This window comes from Physella acuta, unplaced genomic scaffold, assembly GCF_028476545.2.
Source record: "Physella acuta isolate Inbredline_101_S28 unplaced genomic scaffold, ASM2847654v3 ptg000532l, whole genome shotgun sequence".
Classification (NCBI taxonomy): Eukaryota; Metazoa; Mollusca; class Gastropoda; family Physidae; genus Physella; species Physella acuta.
Genome location: NW_026732051.1, coordinates 250,001 through 267,995, shown reverse-complemented (window position 1 = coordinate 267,995; position 17,995 = coordinate 250,001). Strand labels below are relative to the sequence as shown.

At 41.5% G+C, this 17,995-nt stretch overlaps 1 protein-coding gene across 1 annotated transcript in view; it reads right to left on the bottom strand.

Moving 5' to 3' along the window:
• The window catches only part of LOC131945225 (sterile alpha motif domain-containing protein 5-like), a 52,863-nt gene extending 37,575 nt beyond the window's left edge, over nucleotides 1-15,288 (bottom strand). The window contains exon 1 of the mRNA XM_059306263.1: nucleotides 14,607-15,288. Coding sequence (XP_059162246.1) covers nucleotides 14,607-15,077 — 471 coding nt within the window. The 5' untranslated portion in view covers nucleotides 15,078-15,288. The remainder of the gene's footprint in view (nucleotides 1-14,606) is intronic.
• Between the last annotated feature and the right edge of the window lie 2,707 nt (nucleotides 15,289-17,995).

Sequence of the window (17,995 nt, the reverse complement as noted above, 5' to 3'; positions counted from 1 at the left end):
TCGAAACGGCAATTGTTGTCTAACCTCTTCAACGTTGGTGATGCGCTCACAAATTGCAACATGCTGTTTGTTTACAAACTGCAGTGCGAATGTTGCACACAACAAAAGAGGTTAAATTGCTAAGCACACATACAAAATGAGAATACCATATCCCTTGTTGTGAAGGTTAATCTAAAAAACAAAATTAGAAATTGTAGACTATAAACCGTATGGTAAGCAGATAGAAGAATAAATGGTCTGACAATGTATTAAACACATGGTTATGCAGTGCGTAGACCACACCCTAGAGAAGAAAAAAAAGTATGTCTAATTTACTTCCAACCTTTCGTGGACCGTCCATCATTTATGAGCTGACCATCTGGGCCTGGCGTGACTAGCTCACGTGACGTCACTAACTTACAAATACCACGAATGGAAGCGAGGGGAGTGTGTGTGTAGGGGGGGGGGGGAAGAATCTATAAGAAATTTGTCTTCAAGCTTGACGGTACCTAACAGCTCTCGCCCCACTCCCCTCATCAGCACTCGCCACCTCCCTCCCCATCTGATGATCCCCCACCCACCACCAGGCTATTACCCACATCTGGTAAAATCAATTTACCCAGACCCACCGCGGCGCTGTCTCCACGGCTGGACCGTCCAACAAAGACACCATTTGCTGTTCATGTCCGAACACACACGTACTCGCATGTTTAATTGATTGTACACTCTGCACTACACGGGGGAGGGTGTGGGTTGGGGTAGAGTGAGGACACACACACGCACCAGACAAAGACATTTTTTTTAGATAACTCAGCATCTACAAAAACTTTTTTTGGGTGGTCTCATGAAACTCACGAGGGATTTTTTTTCCCTCGTTGATGATAAGGCTGGTTACAGACGGACTACTTTTTTTTTTACATTGCTACGCATGCGATGTTAGCGATGCGATAAAAAACAACTCGTCTGGTTAAAAGTCGTTACATTTCGGTGGAAATATCACTGGGGAGTTGGGGTGTAAGTGTGTGTGTGAGGGGGGGTGTGAGGTATCTATGGCGCTCAACTTTATTTTCGCTAGAACATGTATAATGGTTTAGGAATCGAGTCCTCTGCCCACACACTGTATATAAATATATATATTTTTTGTGCGTCAGATAGAGATCATAGTGACTCCGTGGTCAGATAAACATCACAGTGACTCCGTGCGTCAGATAAAGATCATAGTGACTCCGTGCGTCAGATAGAGATGATAGTGACTCCGTGCGTCAGATCGAGATTATAGTGACTCCGTGCGTCAGATAGAGATGATAGTGAATCCATGCGTCAGATAGAGATGATAGCGACTCTGTGCGTCAGATAGAGATTATAGTGACTCCGTGCGTCAGATAGAGATGATAGTGACTCCGTGCGTCAGATAGAGATGATAGTGACTCCGTGCGTCAGATAGAGATAATAGTGACTCCGTGCGTCAGATAGAGATCATAGTGACTCCGTGCGTCAGATAGAGATGATAGTGACTCCGCGCATCAGATAGAGATCATAGTGACTCCGTGCGTCAGATAGAGATGATAGTGACTCCGTGCGTCAGATACAGATGATAGTGACTCCGTGCGTCAGGTCAAAACCACAGTGACCTCATGCGTCCCACAGTCGCCACAGTGACGTCATGATTCAACTCCACATGTAATATCTCGGGCTTTGACAGTGCAGGATGGATCATTAAGCTGAGTGGTTGTAATTAGGTTACCTCGATCGCCCGTGTAATTAATAAATATGCTAATTTGAAGGCGTGAACATCGATACCGGAAATGACGAGAAACAAAGAGAATTACCAAACTAATCACCATTTAAGGGTAATTGATGATTGGTTGATAAATTTGAAACAAATAGATCACTATGTGTGGCAATAGCGACGTTAATAGACGCTGGAGTCCGTCTAGCTCTAAAACGTACCCAGCAGTAGCGATAGCAATGAAGTATTTGCTACATAATGAAAAATCTTGATGATGACTATATCTTTATAAGTTAAATGTATGATGTGTAAATTGAATGTATGATGCGTACATTGAATGTATGATGTTACATATATACAACTAGAAAAAAAGAACTGGTAGCGCTTTATGGTTTAGTACATCAGACTAATAGTGGTTCTGGAAGGAGGGGGATTGTAAACTTTGCATATAAACTTATGGCTTCGTCATTTCATACTGTATAATCATCTAACTATCATCAACTCCACCCTTACTATTTTTCTCGATAATACAACCGACTACGGGTAAACTGAATCAATTAAATTCCGACCATTTTGGCAGATGTCGTCTGTAGAACGTCATCTCACTTGGACAGAAATCTTCACGCTGTGAAACCTGACGTGAAGCCACGCGACATCACGTGAAGCCACGTCAAATCTCGCGCACACACGTGTCAGACTAGCCAGGCAGACGACAAAGCCACCCCACCACACGACCACATCCAAATCTTCTTACCAGCACTCGACAACCATTCAACCACCCCTCCACAAAAATCCCCTGATTTTTTTAGCCACTAAATCCCCCCCACCACCTCCACCCACCCCTCTCAACCATTGCCCTACAAAAAATCTCTTGATTGGCTTTTACCACCACTAGCCCTCGACGTAATGTTCGATTCTGGATGCTTGCAACATTAACACTGGCGACAAGATATATTATCCCATAGGGCAAGTGAAACATTTCGTAATGCTTTGTTTAATATAGGCGTAAAGAGCAGAAAACGTCAAAGTTACATCTATTGACCTTTATAATTAAATAAAATTTAAAAACGTATGTATAAAAAAAACGTAACCAAAAATATTTAAAAAAAAAAAAAAAGATTGATTCCACCACACAAACTTCACGCGCTTCTAACAGCCCTCAACCCTTCCCTCGTCGCTTCCATCAGGCAAGTGAAATCACCCATCGTGTGAAATCGGGCACGAGTTTTCGTGACGTCTGATTTACTGACAATAGCCTCTTCCTCGACAGTGGCCGTTGATACTTGCCTGCACAACCGTGAACGGAGACTGGAGAATAACCGACAGCATTTAACGCTTCCGCTGATCTCTGTCGCAAATGGAAACAGCAACCGTTTTACTTGCACGTTCGATTTTATTCTATCTTCTTGTTTTAATAACTACGAGCCGACCCGCATATTTAGTTGTTTTATTTTCTACTTTTCAGTAATTCATAATTTGTGAATTCGACAGTACCACTGCTGTCACTGAAAATATTTGCTTTAAAACACTATCAGTAAGTCGTTAAGGACGATAACCCCCCCTCCTCCCCCCCCCCCTCTTCCCCCCCCCCCCCCCCGTGACAGCAGCCTCCTCTTAGCTACCTCCCCAAAGTTTAAAATCGTTTCAAACTAAATTTTCTGTCCCTAATAGCCGTCACTAAAACCGGCTCTACGATTGTAAACATTTAGCGTGAACCACAGCTCACCAGACTTCCTAGAGAGGAAGAGAGGGACTGCAAGGCGCGCTTACAGCTTGTTTTCTAACGTCTCCAAGAAGAGAATTATATATAGAGATTGTTTATAAAACTAAGCTCTCGATATTTTACCTGGTTGTGTGGGTAAAAATAAAGCAAAGATACACGTTCGGACCTGGTGGTCAGTAGGGCAGATGAAGTAGAGTCCCAAGAGTTCAACCGTTTCTTGAATTTGGCTTACAAAGGAATATGAGGTTACTTCTAAGAGAAAATGTTTTCTAAGAAAAAAATTAAAATGACCAACTAAGAAAACGATTAACTAAGAAAATGAATGTTAAAACGACCATACTAGACAAAGACCCTAAAAATGATCAGCTAAGAAAACGACCAACTATGACAAATGACCAAGTAAGAAACAGACCAACCATGACAATGACCAGCCAATCAACAGACCAACCACAAAAGACCCACTACCAAGTGTGTGAATCTATCGGCAACAAAAGAGACCTACCTCCCCCCCCCCCCCCCCAGTGGCACACCCCCGTGACCCGGAAGTTGTTCTTTGTGCCGGTTTATCACAGTCGACCTTCCAGGGAGGACCACGGGGGTATCTCTCGCTAGCCAGGTGCGGCGTTAAGAGCGGCACACGTTGATGGAAGCCAGCCTGACACCAACCACCTCAAGGGAGGGGGGGGGGGGAGGGGGGTATGGCCTTGAATTCATGAAAACGATATGTCTTGAGCTCACGGTTAAAGTTTCTTACAGCGATAATTGGGGCTACCCGTCAATTTTAATTGGGAACACATTCGATTTTAATAGATAAAGACATTCTTCAAAATAAAATAAAAACAAGAACAATATTTCTTTTTAAATATTTTTTAAAGAGTTTACATCATTTAAAAATGTGAAAACAAAGGGATAATTTGATATTTAAAATGTTACAGAAACCGTGTCTTTTCTATATAAAATATTCAGTTGAGTAAAATAACTAATTTTTTAAAAATTATCTCTGCGTCTGACGGGGGGGGGGGGGGGGGGGGGGAGGGAGAAATGTGTACGTTACATGTAGCTAAAAAAAGTGTCACATATTTTTCATACCAAGTGAAGATATTGTGTGGCACTTAGGTCTATCATACGTACAGTATGTTGCTTGGGTGGTGGGGAATTACAACAAAGATAAGTGGGTGGTGATGGTGAAATGGTGATGGTAGTGGGGATGGTGGTGGTGGTGATAATGGTGATAGAGGTGGTGGTGGTGATGGGGGGGTGGTGATGATGGGGGGTGGTGATGGTGGTTGTGGTGATGGTGGTGGTGAAGATGGTGGTGGTGGACGAAGCACAAATATATGCCGAGTGTATGTTTCACTTAGTTTCTCTTACCGAGCAATATGGCGAGGGTCTATGTATCTCGTGCTATCTCTCTCTTGTTATTAAAGCACAATAGGATGAAAGGACTGTTGTATCACAAGTTAGACACGTGGTATTTTTTAATACTTAAAGGTTATGTGTATCCGTGAAACAAGGTTAATGCAGTGGCATATGGAGAAGGGGGGAACTGATCTGTTAGAGGCCGCACATTTTTGTTTTCAGTATTTTGCTTGAGAAGTTTTTTTTTTTCTTTTCATTTTTTCATTATTTATTTTGCGCTATAGTTGACTTTGCCAATACAGGAATGCAGTGTATAGTAGAAGTTGGTACTGGAAAATATTTTAAAATATCAAGTTCATCGAAAGATTAAGAACAAATGGTAAAGTATGTTATAAAAATGATTTTAACCGCCAGGAATGATGCTTTAAGCGCCCCTAGCGATACTGTAAAATGTGAACTACCCACTATGTCAGTCCGAAAGTTTGTTTTTACACGCGGAAAGGGGGAGGTGGGGAAGACTTACGTACGCGGATCGACTTCTTCCCTCTAAGGATTCAGTTCTAGGGCACACGGCAGCCGGCAAATCACACGGAGACGCGTGTCCTTGGGACGTGTTGAGCCGGATTTTGTCCGGGCCTGTTTACGTTTGTCCGCCAGGGCCGTTATGCTAACTTGGATAACGGCTGGCCCTGCCGGTAAATATTTGGGCCCAGAGCCATTTCATATTCTTCATTAGTCAAAACACGCGCCCAAGGACGGGCAGGGCTGTCCAGGCTTATCTATCCACGGAGGGGAGACATCTAGCGGAATGTATAACTGAGGGGTGGGGTGAGGGAGGGAGGTTTATCTTTTGAAATAAAACAAAACGCAGATGTGTTTTTTGTTTTGGGAAACAGGGGGTGCAGTCTTTATTCATAATGGGCTTAAAGAGAGTAGGCTTTACAGTGGGGTTTTTTTCGGGGGTGCGCTTACATTATGTTGGGGGGAGGGGAAGCTTGATATTGAGATGGGAGTAGGCTTTATATGTGGGGCAAGAGTGAATTTTATGTAGGGGATGCTATATATGGATGGTAGGCTTTTTAAAGAATACAGAATAAATAACCAAGGTTTTTTTTTTTAATCTTAAACTGTAACACACATAATCCCAATATTTTTGGCATGTTGTGGGCTTTTCAACAAAAGCAAAGTAAAAAACACCGTGGGCTTTGTTCTGCGACCAAAGTAATTTACCACAGTTAATAAATTATATCTTTTAAAATTAAACTTTACTCTAGATCTAGTATGCTCTCTTCGGGAAATAAAAAGCCTAGTTTATACTAAGCCCAGTAGAGGTTGGGTTAAAACCAAGCCCAGTGTAACATGTTAAGAAAGTAAAGGCCGTGTTTGGTTTTGGAACGGTCAGAATACACCGCGTCCCACTAAGATTTCAGCTCACGTCAGCGCCTCGTGCATGATTTAGGGGGTGCCCCGCCTCGCTATCAGCCTCCGTCTCCAAGACAAACAGGCACCCACTGGAGAGTCGCGCCACTTTAGTAATCGCAGAAGCACGGGCAGGCAACTCGAAAAAAAAAAATTCTGGACTAGCTCGGATTGTGGTTCTTTGTATGGTACTGGAGTATGGCCTTAACGTATGGGAAATATGAAAATGGGGGTAAAGTGTAGGGGGGGGGGGGTCTTGTTTATCCGGACCAGGTGGTCAATGTAGCGGTGTTGACTGACGGCTGGTATAGTCCAGTAGCAACTAGATAGGTCAGCCGGCCAGTCGGGGATGATAGATAAACAGACGGGCGGACTATCGGGTCTTGATGGTGAGGATGGAGGGAAGCCATGCTAGGGTGTTTTAAGTGTTGGTTGTTTTTTGTGTAACAATAAAGTGAATCGTGGAATCATTTAAATATCAGTATAATGTTAAACAAATATGTTATGTCCATTTCTAACACAACGATGTGGGAATCAGTAAATTATAACTTTTTTTTCTATCTATTAGGACTGTTGATATGCCTTTAAATATCAGTATAATGTTAAACCCATATGTTATGTCCGTTTCTAACACAACAATGTGGGAATCCGTAAATTATAACTTTTTTTCTATCTATTATGACTGCTGATATGTCACTCAAGTATTCACTTAGCTTTTGAAAACACTTTTTATTCTTTACAAACCAAAATTACTTTAATCAACTATGCTCTCAGCAAGACAAGCAAAAGCTCGTAAAATTAAGATAAATTTCACTCCTCTTTAGCTAAAGAAAAAATAACTTCTGATTTTGAAATGCACATATTCTTCTTGCAAGCAACCAAGTTTACTTTCTACCCCTTTCATATTTCTTTAAAACCAAACATACACGTAGATAACAGATCCGCATCTAGCCATTCTATACACACATCTATAGCGAAATTCAATACGACAGGCAACAAAGAATAATACTATTAATGCACACAAAAAATGCAACCCAGCCAGGAACGATAATCGTGGCCAGGGGCGATAATCGTTAAGTAATTCATCATGCTGTGAACGCTAGATAAAATGATTTTTTTAACAATGACTGCGTCAATGATTGAATGGGAGGGGGTTAAGCTTCTAAACGCAGCTGTAGTAAACACCTGTATCTACTAACCAACACAGGACTCAGTACTAACTAGTAAACACCTGGATCTACTGACCAACACAGGACTCAGTACTAACTAGTAAACACCTGTGTCTACTGACCAACACAGGACTCAGTACTAACTAGTAAACACCTGGATGTACTGACCAACACAGGACTCAGTACTAACTAGTAAACACCTGGGTCTACTGACCAACACAGGACTCAGTACTAACTAGTAAACACCTGGGTCTACTGACCAACACAGGACTCAGTACTAACTAGTAAACACCTGGATCTACTGACCAACACAGGACTCAGTACTAACTAGTAAACACCTGGATGTACTGACCAACACAGGACTCAGTACTAACTAGTAAACACCTGGATCTACTGACCAACACAGGACTCAGTACTAACTAGTAAACACCTGGGTCTACTGACCAACACAGGACTCAGTACTAACTAGTAAACACCTGGATGTACTGACCAACACAGGACTCAGTACTAACTAGTAAACACCTGGGTCTACTGACCAACACAGGACTCAGTACTAACTAGTAAACACCTGGATCTACTGACCAACACAGGACTCAGTACTAACTAGTAAACACCTGGGTCTACTGACCAACACAGGACTCAGTACTAACTAGTAAACACCTGGATCTACTGACCAACACAGGACTCAGTACTAACTAGTAAACACCTGGATGTACTGACCAACACAGGACTCAGTACTAACTAGTAAACACCTGGGTCTACTGACCAACACAGGACTCAGTACTAACTAGTAAACACCTGGATCTACTGACCAACACAGGACTCAGTACTAACTAGTAAACACCTGGATCTACTGACCAACACAGTACTCAGTACTAACTAGTAAACACCTGGATCTACTGACCAACACAGGACTCAGTACTAACTAGTAAACACCTGGATCTACTGACCAACACAGGACTCAAACTGACCATACTGCTGGACTGTACAATAGCAGCCTGACACATTTATACAACAATACATGGGATGAAACAGCTAATTCTTATAATATTTATAACAGTAGCCTTAGTGGGTTGTGTTCTATACAATAATAAATAACGATAACAAAGCGCAATGCTCATGTTCTAGTACTAAACACGCAATCCATTGATGTTATAAAAAAAAAAAAACATTCAAATGTCGAGTGAATAATTTGGTCTCATGTAACATTTTATTTTTTTACTTAACTTTGACAAACGTTTATTCATGCAGCTCTGTAAACTTTTATATCATTAATTAATTAACTGACAACTATTATTTTTAAAGCATATGAAATACGTGGTAAAATTTCAGAGTAAAAAAACTAGAAAGGCCAAAACCGTGTTATAGAGGATTCCATGAAACAGGAAGAGACCAAGAAAAGAAGAATATTGGTTTGAAACTACTGAAGAAGAGAGCTATGGTAAAGCGGATTGAAGGACTAGATGGGGACAGTGCTACAGATACAGCCCTCTATATAGTTATGTAGGTAATGTCCTGTATACTACAATATTATCATCTGTGATATAAGACTTTACATAACATACTATATGAGATCTTTTCAGACCTCGTTATTTGGGACAGGTGAAATATTCTGTTTCTGTGACCCCGACATAATAGTGTAGTAGCACTATACCCAGCCGCCTTTACTTTCCAGGTACTCATTTGAACTGAGTCGGCTCGGGAACTTGCCCGAGCTTGATCTCGAGAGATCCGAGATAGCAGTCGAACGCTCTACCTCCAGGCATCTCCGTCCCATGTATTGTAAATACTATCCTATGCGATATTTTCTTTAAGATAATGCCTTGTTTTATACTCCTCTATATAATGCCATGTGTGCTATAACGCCACATATATTGTCCCCAGTGTGAGGATAATGTATTACAGCCACACTTATGCATCACCTTAACCCAGAGCGGCGCCCCATAAAAAATGCCCCCCCCCCCCCCCCCCCCCCCCGACCCACACATCTGGACTGGCGAACCTGTTCGTCACATTACCAATAGAAATTATACACGTGTAAAAAAAAAATTTCATTTTTTATTTGATGTAATAAGAAGACGCGGGGTCGTATGTTAAAGTAATCCGATGCATGTGAAAGTTTGTAGGAGTTTTAAAACACTCGGGATCACATCAACAAGCGGCGCTGGTTAGTGCATTAACGCTAAATCTAATCATTGTTTCGTTTCTTTTTATAAAGAGACATTTAAAAATTTTATGTCTAATATTTCGCTATTTTATTAAGTTCATGTTAGTTTAAAATTAAGTTAAAAAGAAACTGATTTACAATAAGACAAAGGCGCTACTTTTATCATGCTGTATTTCATTGTTTAGTTTCTTGAATTGAAATTCATTCTAACCTAGTGATGGGGGGTAATGCTAAGTGAAGTGAAATAGTTTAACTTGAGATGTTTAAAATCCAATACACTCCCCCATACCCTCAGAGCACAAACCCACTTACATCTCCATACCATCCCAATACCCTCGTCATACCATCCCAATACCCTCGTCATACCATCCTAATACCCTCCCAATACCATCCCCATACCATCCTAATATCCCCTCCCCTCCCCATACCATCCCAATACCCTCCCAATACCATCCCCATACCATCCTAATATCCCATCCCCTCCCCATACCATCCCAATACCCTCCTCATACCATCCCAATCCCTTCCCCCATACCATCCCAATACCCTCCCCATACCATCCCCATACCATCCTAATATCCCCTCCCCTCCCCATACCATCCCAATACCCTCCCAATACCATCCCCATACCATCCTAATATCCCATCCCCTCCCCATACCATCCCAATACCCTCCTCATACCATCCCAATCCCTTCCCCCATACCATCCCAATACCCTCCCCATACCAATCCAATCCCCTCACCATTACCCACCAATACACTCCCCTCCACCCACCCAGAAACTAACAAATCAAACACCGTCCCCCGGGGGATGGGGCGGTATGTACAGGCACGTGTGAGCCAGAAGTGCGACGGTTAAAACGTGCCAGCCATGTTGTGAGCACAGTCTGCGTCACTTGACCCTGCAGGTGCAGAGAAGTGATTCGAACCCACGACAGCTGGGGACCACATACCCTGGGTCTACCTCAACAGGCCACAACATAAGTTTTTTAGCGCAATTTCCATACGGACGATTATTAACTCGTCATTTCTGGATGGATGTGTGTCCCCAGCTTTAAGTCGTATCTCCTCCTCAACGAAGCAGAGTTTCTTCCAGGCATCTCTTCGGGGGGGCGAAGCCCCCCCGAAAATTTTTTACCGCCCCCCCGAAAGAAATGAAATTTATATAATTTATATAGAAAATATATACTTTTAACAGTGTCCGCCCCCCCCCCCCCGAAGAAAGTTTACCGCCCCCCCGAAGATTTCAAGTGCCCCCCCGGAGAAAAAAGTCTGAAAGAAACACTGCAACGAAGCAATATCGAGGACTAGTTCCAAAAGCAAATATGTTAAGCAAGTTCCAAGGACGATTGTGGGCCAAAAAAATTCACGGAATTCCTTCCTGGATTTCCCGGAAAAGCCAAAAAACCTCGAACAAATGCAGTTTTTGGTCCATATCTCGGCAACCAGACCACTTAGCGACTTGTTTCCCCTTTCTTGATGAAATTATTTCAGTCCCTTGTTTGGGGATTGAGAAAAAACAATCAGGCCTACTAATTAAGTAAATTAGCCATTTCACGAACGGAATATTGATTACTTGACCTCAAGTTTGGACTTGTGTAGAGGGGGTAGGGATGGTGGTCAGGGTTCATATAAATGAGTTTGGTGGCGGTTGCGATGGATGGGAGGGGAGGAGAAAACATTTTAAAATTTTTAAAAATTACACCATATAAAAATTATAAACTAAATCTGAACACTTTCAATAAACGTATTGTAAACAAATACCTAAATACTACAGGGTTTTTAAATACCACAGTACACCCCTCCCCCGATGTTAGTTATATACGCCTGTTTAGTTCAGTTCGACAATACCCACCCCTCATCACCCACTGTGTTTCCACCGCCTACGTAACAGTACAACGTCGACGTTTCTACCAGCTTAAAACCTCAGTCTTCTCCAACCTTTAATTACCTCCCCCCATCCTACCAACACCCCCCCCCCCCCCCCACACACACACACCACCACGCTGATAAAGAAATGAGTACAGCCCCGTCACGCGTGACTGATTTATGCCCGGACACGGGTTCGTGGTGTAACCATTCCTTTGAAGCCGAGGTCAGTTACGCTACAAACCAGCAGGGGGGGAGGGGGGAGTCGTGCCGTCAGCGGCGAAGGAATAATTGACTAATGGCCTTGATAGATTCGCCTGAATAATTAATGTGTCAAGGACGCGATGGCTGGCCAATGAGTGAGGCCACTTTAAGTTTAAATCATCCACCAGGCTTAATTGCTCGGTTGTTTTTTTCTTTTACGATCAATGTAGCTGGATCAATCATTTTTAAAGTCTTTAGCTTTTAGCTTTATAATTTTTAAAATATAAAAACGGGGGGAAAAACATTTTGTAAAGTATTTAAACAGACTCTTAACGACAGATGAGAAATCTATAATCTTTTTAGAGAAAACGTAATTACTAACTTTAAAAAGCATTCTAGATGCGAAGTAAAATGTCTGCAGTCAAAACTTTGGACTAGTTATTGATTTTTTTTCCCTTCCATCTCTATAAGAATAAAGAATTAAAAGGCAAAATTTATCCTTTTTCTTTCTGTTAAAAACAAAGTAGAAACAAACAAAGCAAAAGTTTAGAATTAAAAGTTGAAATAAAGGTAAAGTGTAGACTAGCTATGAGTGATACGTTAGTTGTTTCTGTTCATGGTTTAAAATGAAAGAATCGTCATGGTGCTCTATTGAACTTGGCTAATGAACTTAAAGTAGATGTTGACGATGGTCATTATAATTATGTAGACCAGAGTAACGAAAACCATTATATGTAAGCCAGAGTAATGATGACCATTATAATTAGGCTAGAAAAGCTGGGACCGAGTAGCGAAATGTATTATTGTTAGGCCAGAGTAGGGATGACCATTGTAGTAAGGACAGAGTATCAGTTACCGCTAGCTGTAGCTAAGCTAGTGTAGAGATGACCATTATACTATAGCTGGCGTTAGCAGCAATGACCACTGTAGCTAGACCAGTATATAGATGACCATTATAACTGGGCAGCGATCATTGTATCCAGGCCAGTGTAGCGATGACCATAAGAGCTAGACTAGAGTAGTGATGACCACTACATCTAGACCAGTGTAACGATGACCATAAGAGCTAGACTAGAGTAGCGATGACCACTACATCTAGACCAGTGTAACGATGACCATAAGAGCTAGACTAGAGTAGCGATGACCACTACATCCAGGCCAGTGTGGCGATGACCATAAGAGCTAGACTAGAGTAGCGATGACCACTACATCCAGGCCAGTGTGGCGATGACCATAAGAGCTAGACTAGAGTAGTGATGACCACTACATCTAGACCAGTGTAACGATGACCATAAGAGCTAGACTAGAGTAGCGATGACCACTACATCTAGACCAGTGTAACGATGACCATAAGAGCTAGACTAGAGTAGCGATGACCACTACATCCAGGCCAGTGTGGCGATGACCATAAGAGCTAGACTAGAGTAGTGATGACCACTACATCTAGACCAGTGTAACGATGACCATAAGAGCTAGACTAGAGTAGCGATGACCACTACATCCAGGCCAGTGTGGCGATGACCATAAGAGCTAGACTAGAGTAGCGATGACCACTACATCCAGGCCAGTGTGGCGATGACCATAATAGCTAGACTAGAGTAGCGATGACCACTATATCTAGACCAGTGTGGCGATGACCCATTGTAGCAATGGTCGACATAGCTAGGCCTGAGTCCTCTATAACAGAAAATAACCAAAAACGTCTGTCACTGACTACTGAATCACATGCAGTGTTGAAGATTAATCTGTCACTGGCAGCGAGGGAGGGGAAGGGTGTGGGGGCGTGTGTGTGAGTGTGTGTGCGTACACGCGCGTGTGTCGAGGCGCGCGCCCAACGGCCGTCCAACAAAGAGAGAGAAAGGGAGTTATCGATTGGTACAACCTGCAGATCGCGCTGTTACAAAGCTCACAGCGGGGCGCTAGGCCCCCTCCACTTCAACTACACACCACCCCGGCACCCCGCGCTTCTGTCTCACATAAAAAAATCGGAAGTCGGGGAGTCACACATCACAATCGAACATTTTTCAACGGTCTATTTTTATTCGCGTAAGCACGGCGGCCAACATTACCGGGTACTTCTACAGCAATTAAAGGCCTTTCAATAGGCGGAGGAATGTTTTGTGACGAGCGGTTCAAGTCGGGGGTTGAGATAAAAATAAATAATATGCAAATTAAAGTGTCACACACACATATAAATAGTGTGCTGAGAACATGAGTATAGATAAAAGGCAATACAGATGTGTACTATACTGATATACTGGGTTTTCTATTCTTAAATTTGAATAACAACATGATCCATTTATAAATTAAAAACAATATCATATTTTCATTGAAAACAAATAAAAGAACAAATTGTAATTTTTTTAGAAGCATAAGTGAAATTATAATTAAATCTCTAGCAGCACTAATTAGAACTAATTATGATTAGCCTTAAATTAGTAGTGTTTATGATTAATCGATATGCCTAATGTTTTTGAATAATCAAAGTAGAGTGTTCATAAAATTAATAGTGAATGTATTGTGACTTGAATGCATCAGAGAAAGTCTTTACTGTGTGATATAGTCATACCCAAGTCTTCAAGAAAATGGATTCATTCGTGCATAGCCATTGCAACTATGCAAGGCTAACTGATTCTATAATGGTTAAAGTATCGTAATCGCATATGATTAGGGTTAATCGATAAGAACCCCAGGCTAACATAAAACGAACTCAGGCGTAAAGTAAGGAGCGGTATGGGTATAGTCAAGTATAGTAAGGTATTGGTTATATAAGTTATATAACGACTAATAACGAGTTGCTTAGTAAATGTGTATTTATGAAAACGTGTACGTTTGAAATATGTTGGCCCTTATGTAAAATTGTATAGATCTAGTCTAGTTGTTGACAGCAGTAGTCTGCTTGAAACTTTGTACCTGAGTTTTCAAAGCAAAACGTAAAATGTTAAATTGAATGACAAAGAAAAATGGCAAGTTGAATGACTGACTTACCGAGGTTGTGAATGGGGGTCCGGCCAAGTCAATGTTGTCCTCCACTAGTTTGTCACGAAGGATCAGCTTAAGCTGGACCTTGGAATACGTCACCAACGTTGTCTTTCCCATGTCGTAAGCGTCCAGTCTCATAGCCCCACCGCCAGACTTTTTCCCCAGAACAGAAGACGGACACAGATCCTCGTCATTACCGTCGCCTACTTCGGTTTCGTCCCCGCTCTGGCAAGTCTCGCACTCCTCCAAAGTGAAATACACGGCGGTGCCGCCTTCTTCCCTCAGAACTTTCACAGCCCTCAGTAATTTTTCTCGGTGTTCGTCCCTGGGTACTCCGATAGCATCTAGGTCATCCTCGCCTATTTGTTTACACACCTCCAAATCGTCATATCCATTGTCAAGAAACGACTGCGTGTATTGGACTAAATCCACTGACCGTAGCCAGTCCTCTACGATAGAGTTTGAACCCGAGGCCATAGTACTATCTACTGAAACTATCTCTCCGAATGGCCAACACAAGACATAAATAAATCCGACCAAGTCTAGGAATATAAACAACACACGTACACACACAACACACACCGCGTAAATAAATCCGTTAAATTTATTATCATCGCTGATAAATGAATCACACAGCAAACAACACGAGAGAAGGGATCGCTCACAGAAAATTTCGTTTCTGCTAATCCGTGTTCTTACCGAGTGTCAGCTGGGCTAGTTCGCCTCTCGCCGTGTCACACAGCCCGATCGACTGCTTCTTGCCGCGCTACCGGCTGATCCATAGTGTACACACACACACAGTCTTCGCGCACCGAGCCGCCCGCCGAGGGTTCGGTTTTTTTTCACACCCAGTCGTGACATAGCGTAAAAAATTACGGGAAAGTGGGAATGAGAACAATGCTATGAAAAAAGAGGGGTGTAGTGGGGAGGGGGGGGGGGAGCCCTAACTGGGACAATGATCTCCAAAGGGCACATGTTTACAGTAAATAGCAATAACAATTAACATTGTGTTACTGAACAGATAAGTTTAGAGGGTTTTTTTTAATGTAGGCCTAAAGAAAATATCTAAAAACTGGTATAGGATAACACGTTTGTATGATTTTGAAAGGATGCTTGATTGTGTCTATGATCTATATTCTATAAGATTACAAAAAGCTATTAAAGCTTTAAAGAAACAAATGTAGCCAATTTTGTTACTGTGGCCTAATTTATTCTAAACGAGAACCTATATAAATTAAAATAAAAGATTTTTTTTTTTTTGGGAATTATTAGTACAAGTGACAAGTCAACTTTGTTTTGTTCTATGTTTTATTTCCAAGGCATATTCTATATTATGCATATTATCGAAAACATTAATACTCAATAGAGCGATAATTCAATGCTCCAAATATTTCAAATCAAATTTATCGTAGGCCTATTTAATATATTTATGCATTTGAGTTTTGTAAAAGTAATTCCCAAAACGGTAAGATAACCTAAAAAGACTATTGGGCAATTGGGTATTAGAAGATATTAAGATATCCCATATGCTGAGGTCATTAACACTCTACTTCAACAGGAAGAGATGACGCAGGGGCGTAGCGAGGGGGGGGGGGGGCGGGGGGGTGCGGACCGCACCGGGTGACACCATTTAGGGGGGTGACACCAAGGCAAAAAAGAGCAAAATATATAGAGAAAAACTCGAGGGGGGGGGGTGCAAATCGAAAGTTTGAGGGGGGGGGGGGTGCAAATCGAAAACTCGAGAGGGGGGGTGCAAATCGAAAGTTTGAGGGGGGGGGGGGTGCAAATAGAAAACTCGAGGGGGTGGGGTGCAAATCGAAAGTTTGATGGGGGGGGGGTGCAAATCGAAAATTTGAAAGTTTGTCCCTGGGAAGGGTCTCTATGCCTCTGAGGGGGGTGACACCATTAAGTGCCGCACCGGGTGACACCCGACCTCGCTACGCCACTGAGATGACGATAATAATTTACTCGATAATGGTTGCGCGCAATAAATTGTAGAAAACTATTGCAAAACGCAAACATTAATGATAAGAAACTCGATTAATTATAAAATTAAAATAATAACTTTTAGCTGAAGAACGGTAGACACCTACCCTTCTTCATAACATACAATTACGTGATTAGATATAAATAAACCATAACGGGAAACCCCGGTTATTTTGGAGAGTAATCCAGGGTCTGGTCGTGGGGCGCCAGTTGCCCTCTGGGTACGAGGGGCGCTCTGGTCATGGGGGGGCCAACTGGCCTATGGGCACTAGGGGGTGTAACTCGCGTGATGAGATGAGCAGTGGTTGGCCAAAGTTAATTACGTGCCAAATAAGTGTGGCCAAATTCAGGGTGAGTCACCCTTTCTGTATATGACACAGTTTCTTACACTTTTGTGTAAGTGTTAAACATAATATGTACGTGATGCAACCTGTATGTTATTATTTTTTGTTTTCATTAAACTTTAATTAATTCTTAAACTTGTTTGCAATTTTTAACATTTTTGTATTTGTTACACTTTTAATAAAGTGTTTAACTTGCATACTGGTGTTTTAACTTATTAAATTGCTGAACTTTTAGGTTAATTTAAGTAGTAAACTAATATGTAATTGTTAAACAATGGAATGTTTAACTAAAATGTAAATGTTGAACTAATTTGTGAATGTTATACATGTCATAGTAAACATGACAAATAAGTGTAAACAAAATTTCAGTTGTACTGACAGAAACAGGAGCACTCTACTTCATCTGCCCATGGATCTTCTGGTCTAAAAGGGCACTTTACTTACAATCTACTAGCTTTATCTGTATGAAGTTTTTTTTTTATCTATCATCTTTTTCTGTTCATGTTCAAGACACTTGAGGCAGATGAAGTAGAGTTCACCTGTTTAAATGACCCTGACATACATGGGGACAGAGTGGTCAGCACTATGCCCAGTTGCATTAGCTTTCCTAACATAAGTCAGGTACCCATTAGGGCTGGATGAACTCGCACCCGGTATCTAAACTTGAGACTTACAGGTTAGCAGTGTCATAAGCTTTACCCAAACCTTGATAACTACCAGTTTTTTAATACTAGCAACTAAATATTTGTTGTATTGAAGTTATATGTAGTTTTTATACTTTCTTTTGTTAAACAGCTCACAAAAGTGTATGCTTATTTAGGTAATGATATTTGGGTAGCTTCTTGGTTGTCCAAAAATATCAAGCCATTTCAAAAATGTTTGGAGATTATTCAATCTATCACTCCAACACTCAAAATTTCATTCACTTACATATTAACATCAGAAAATGGTGAGTTGATGGTGAACTGTAATAATATATAATAAAAAAACAATAAATGTCTTTGGGCACAACCTGGTTGAAGGTTTTTTTAAATAGTTAAGTACATCTATGTAAGAAACTTTGTC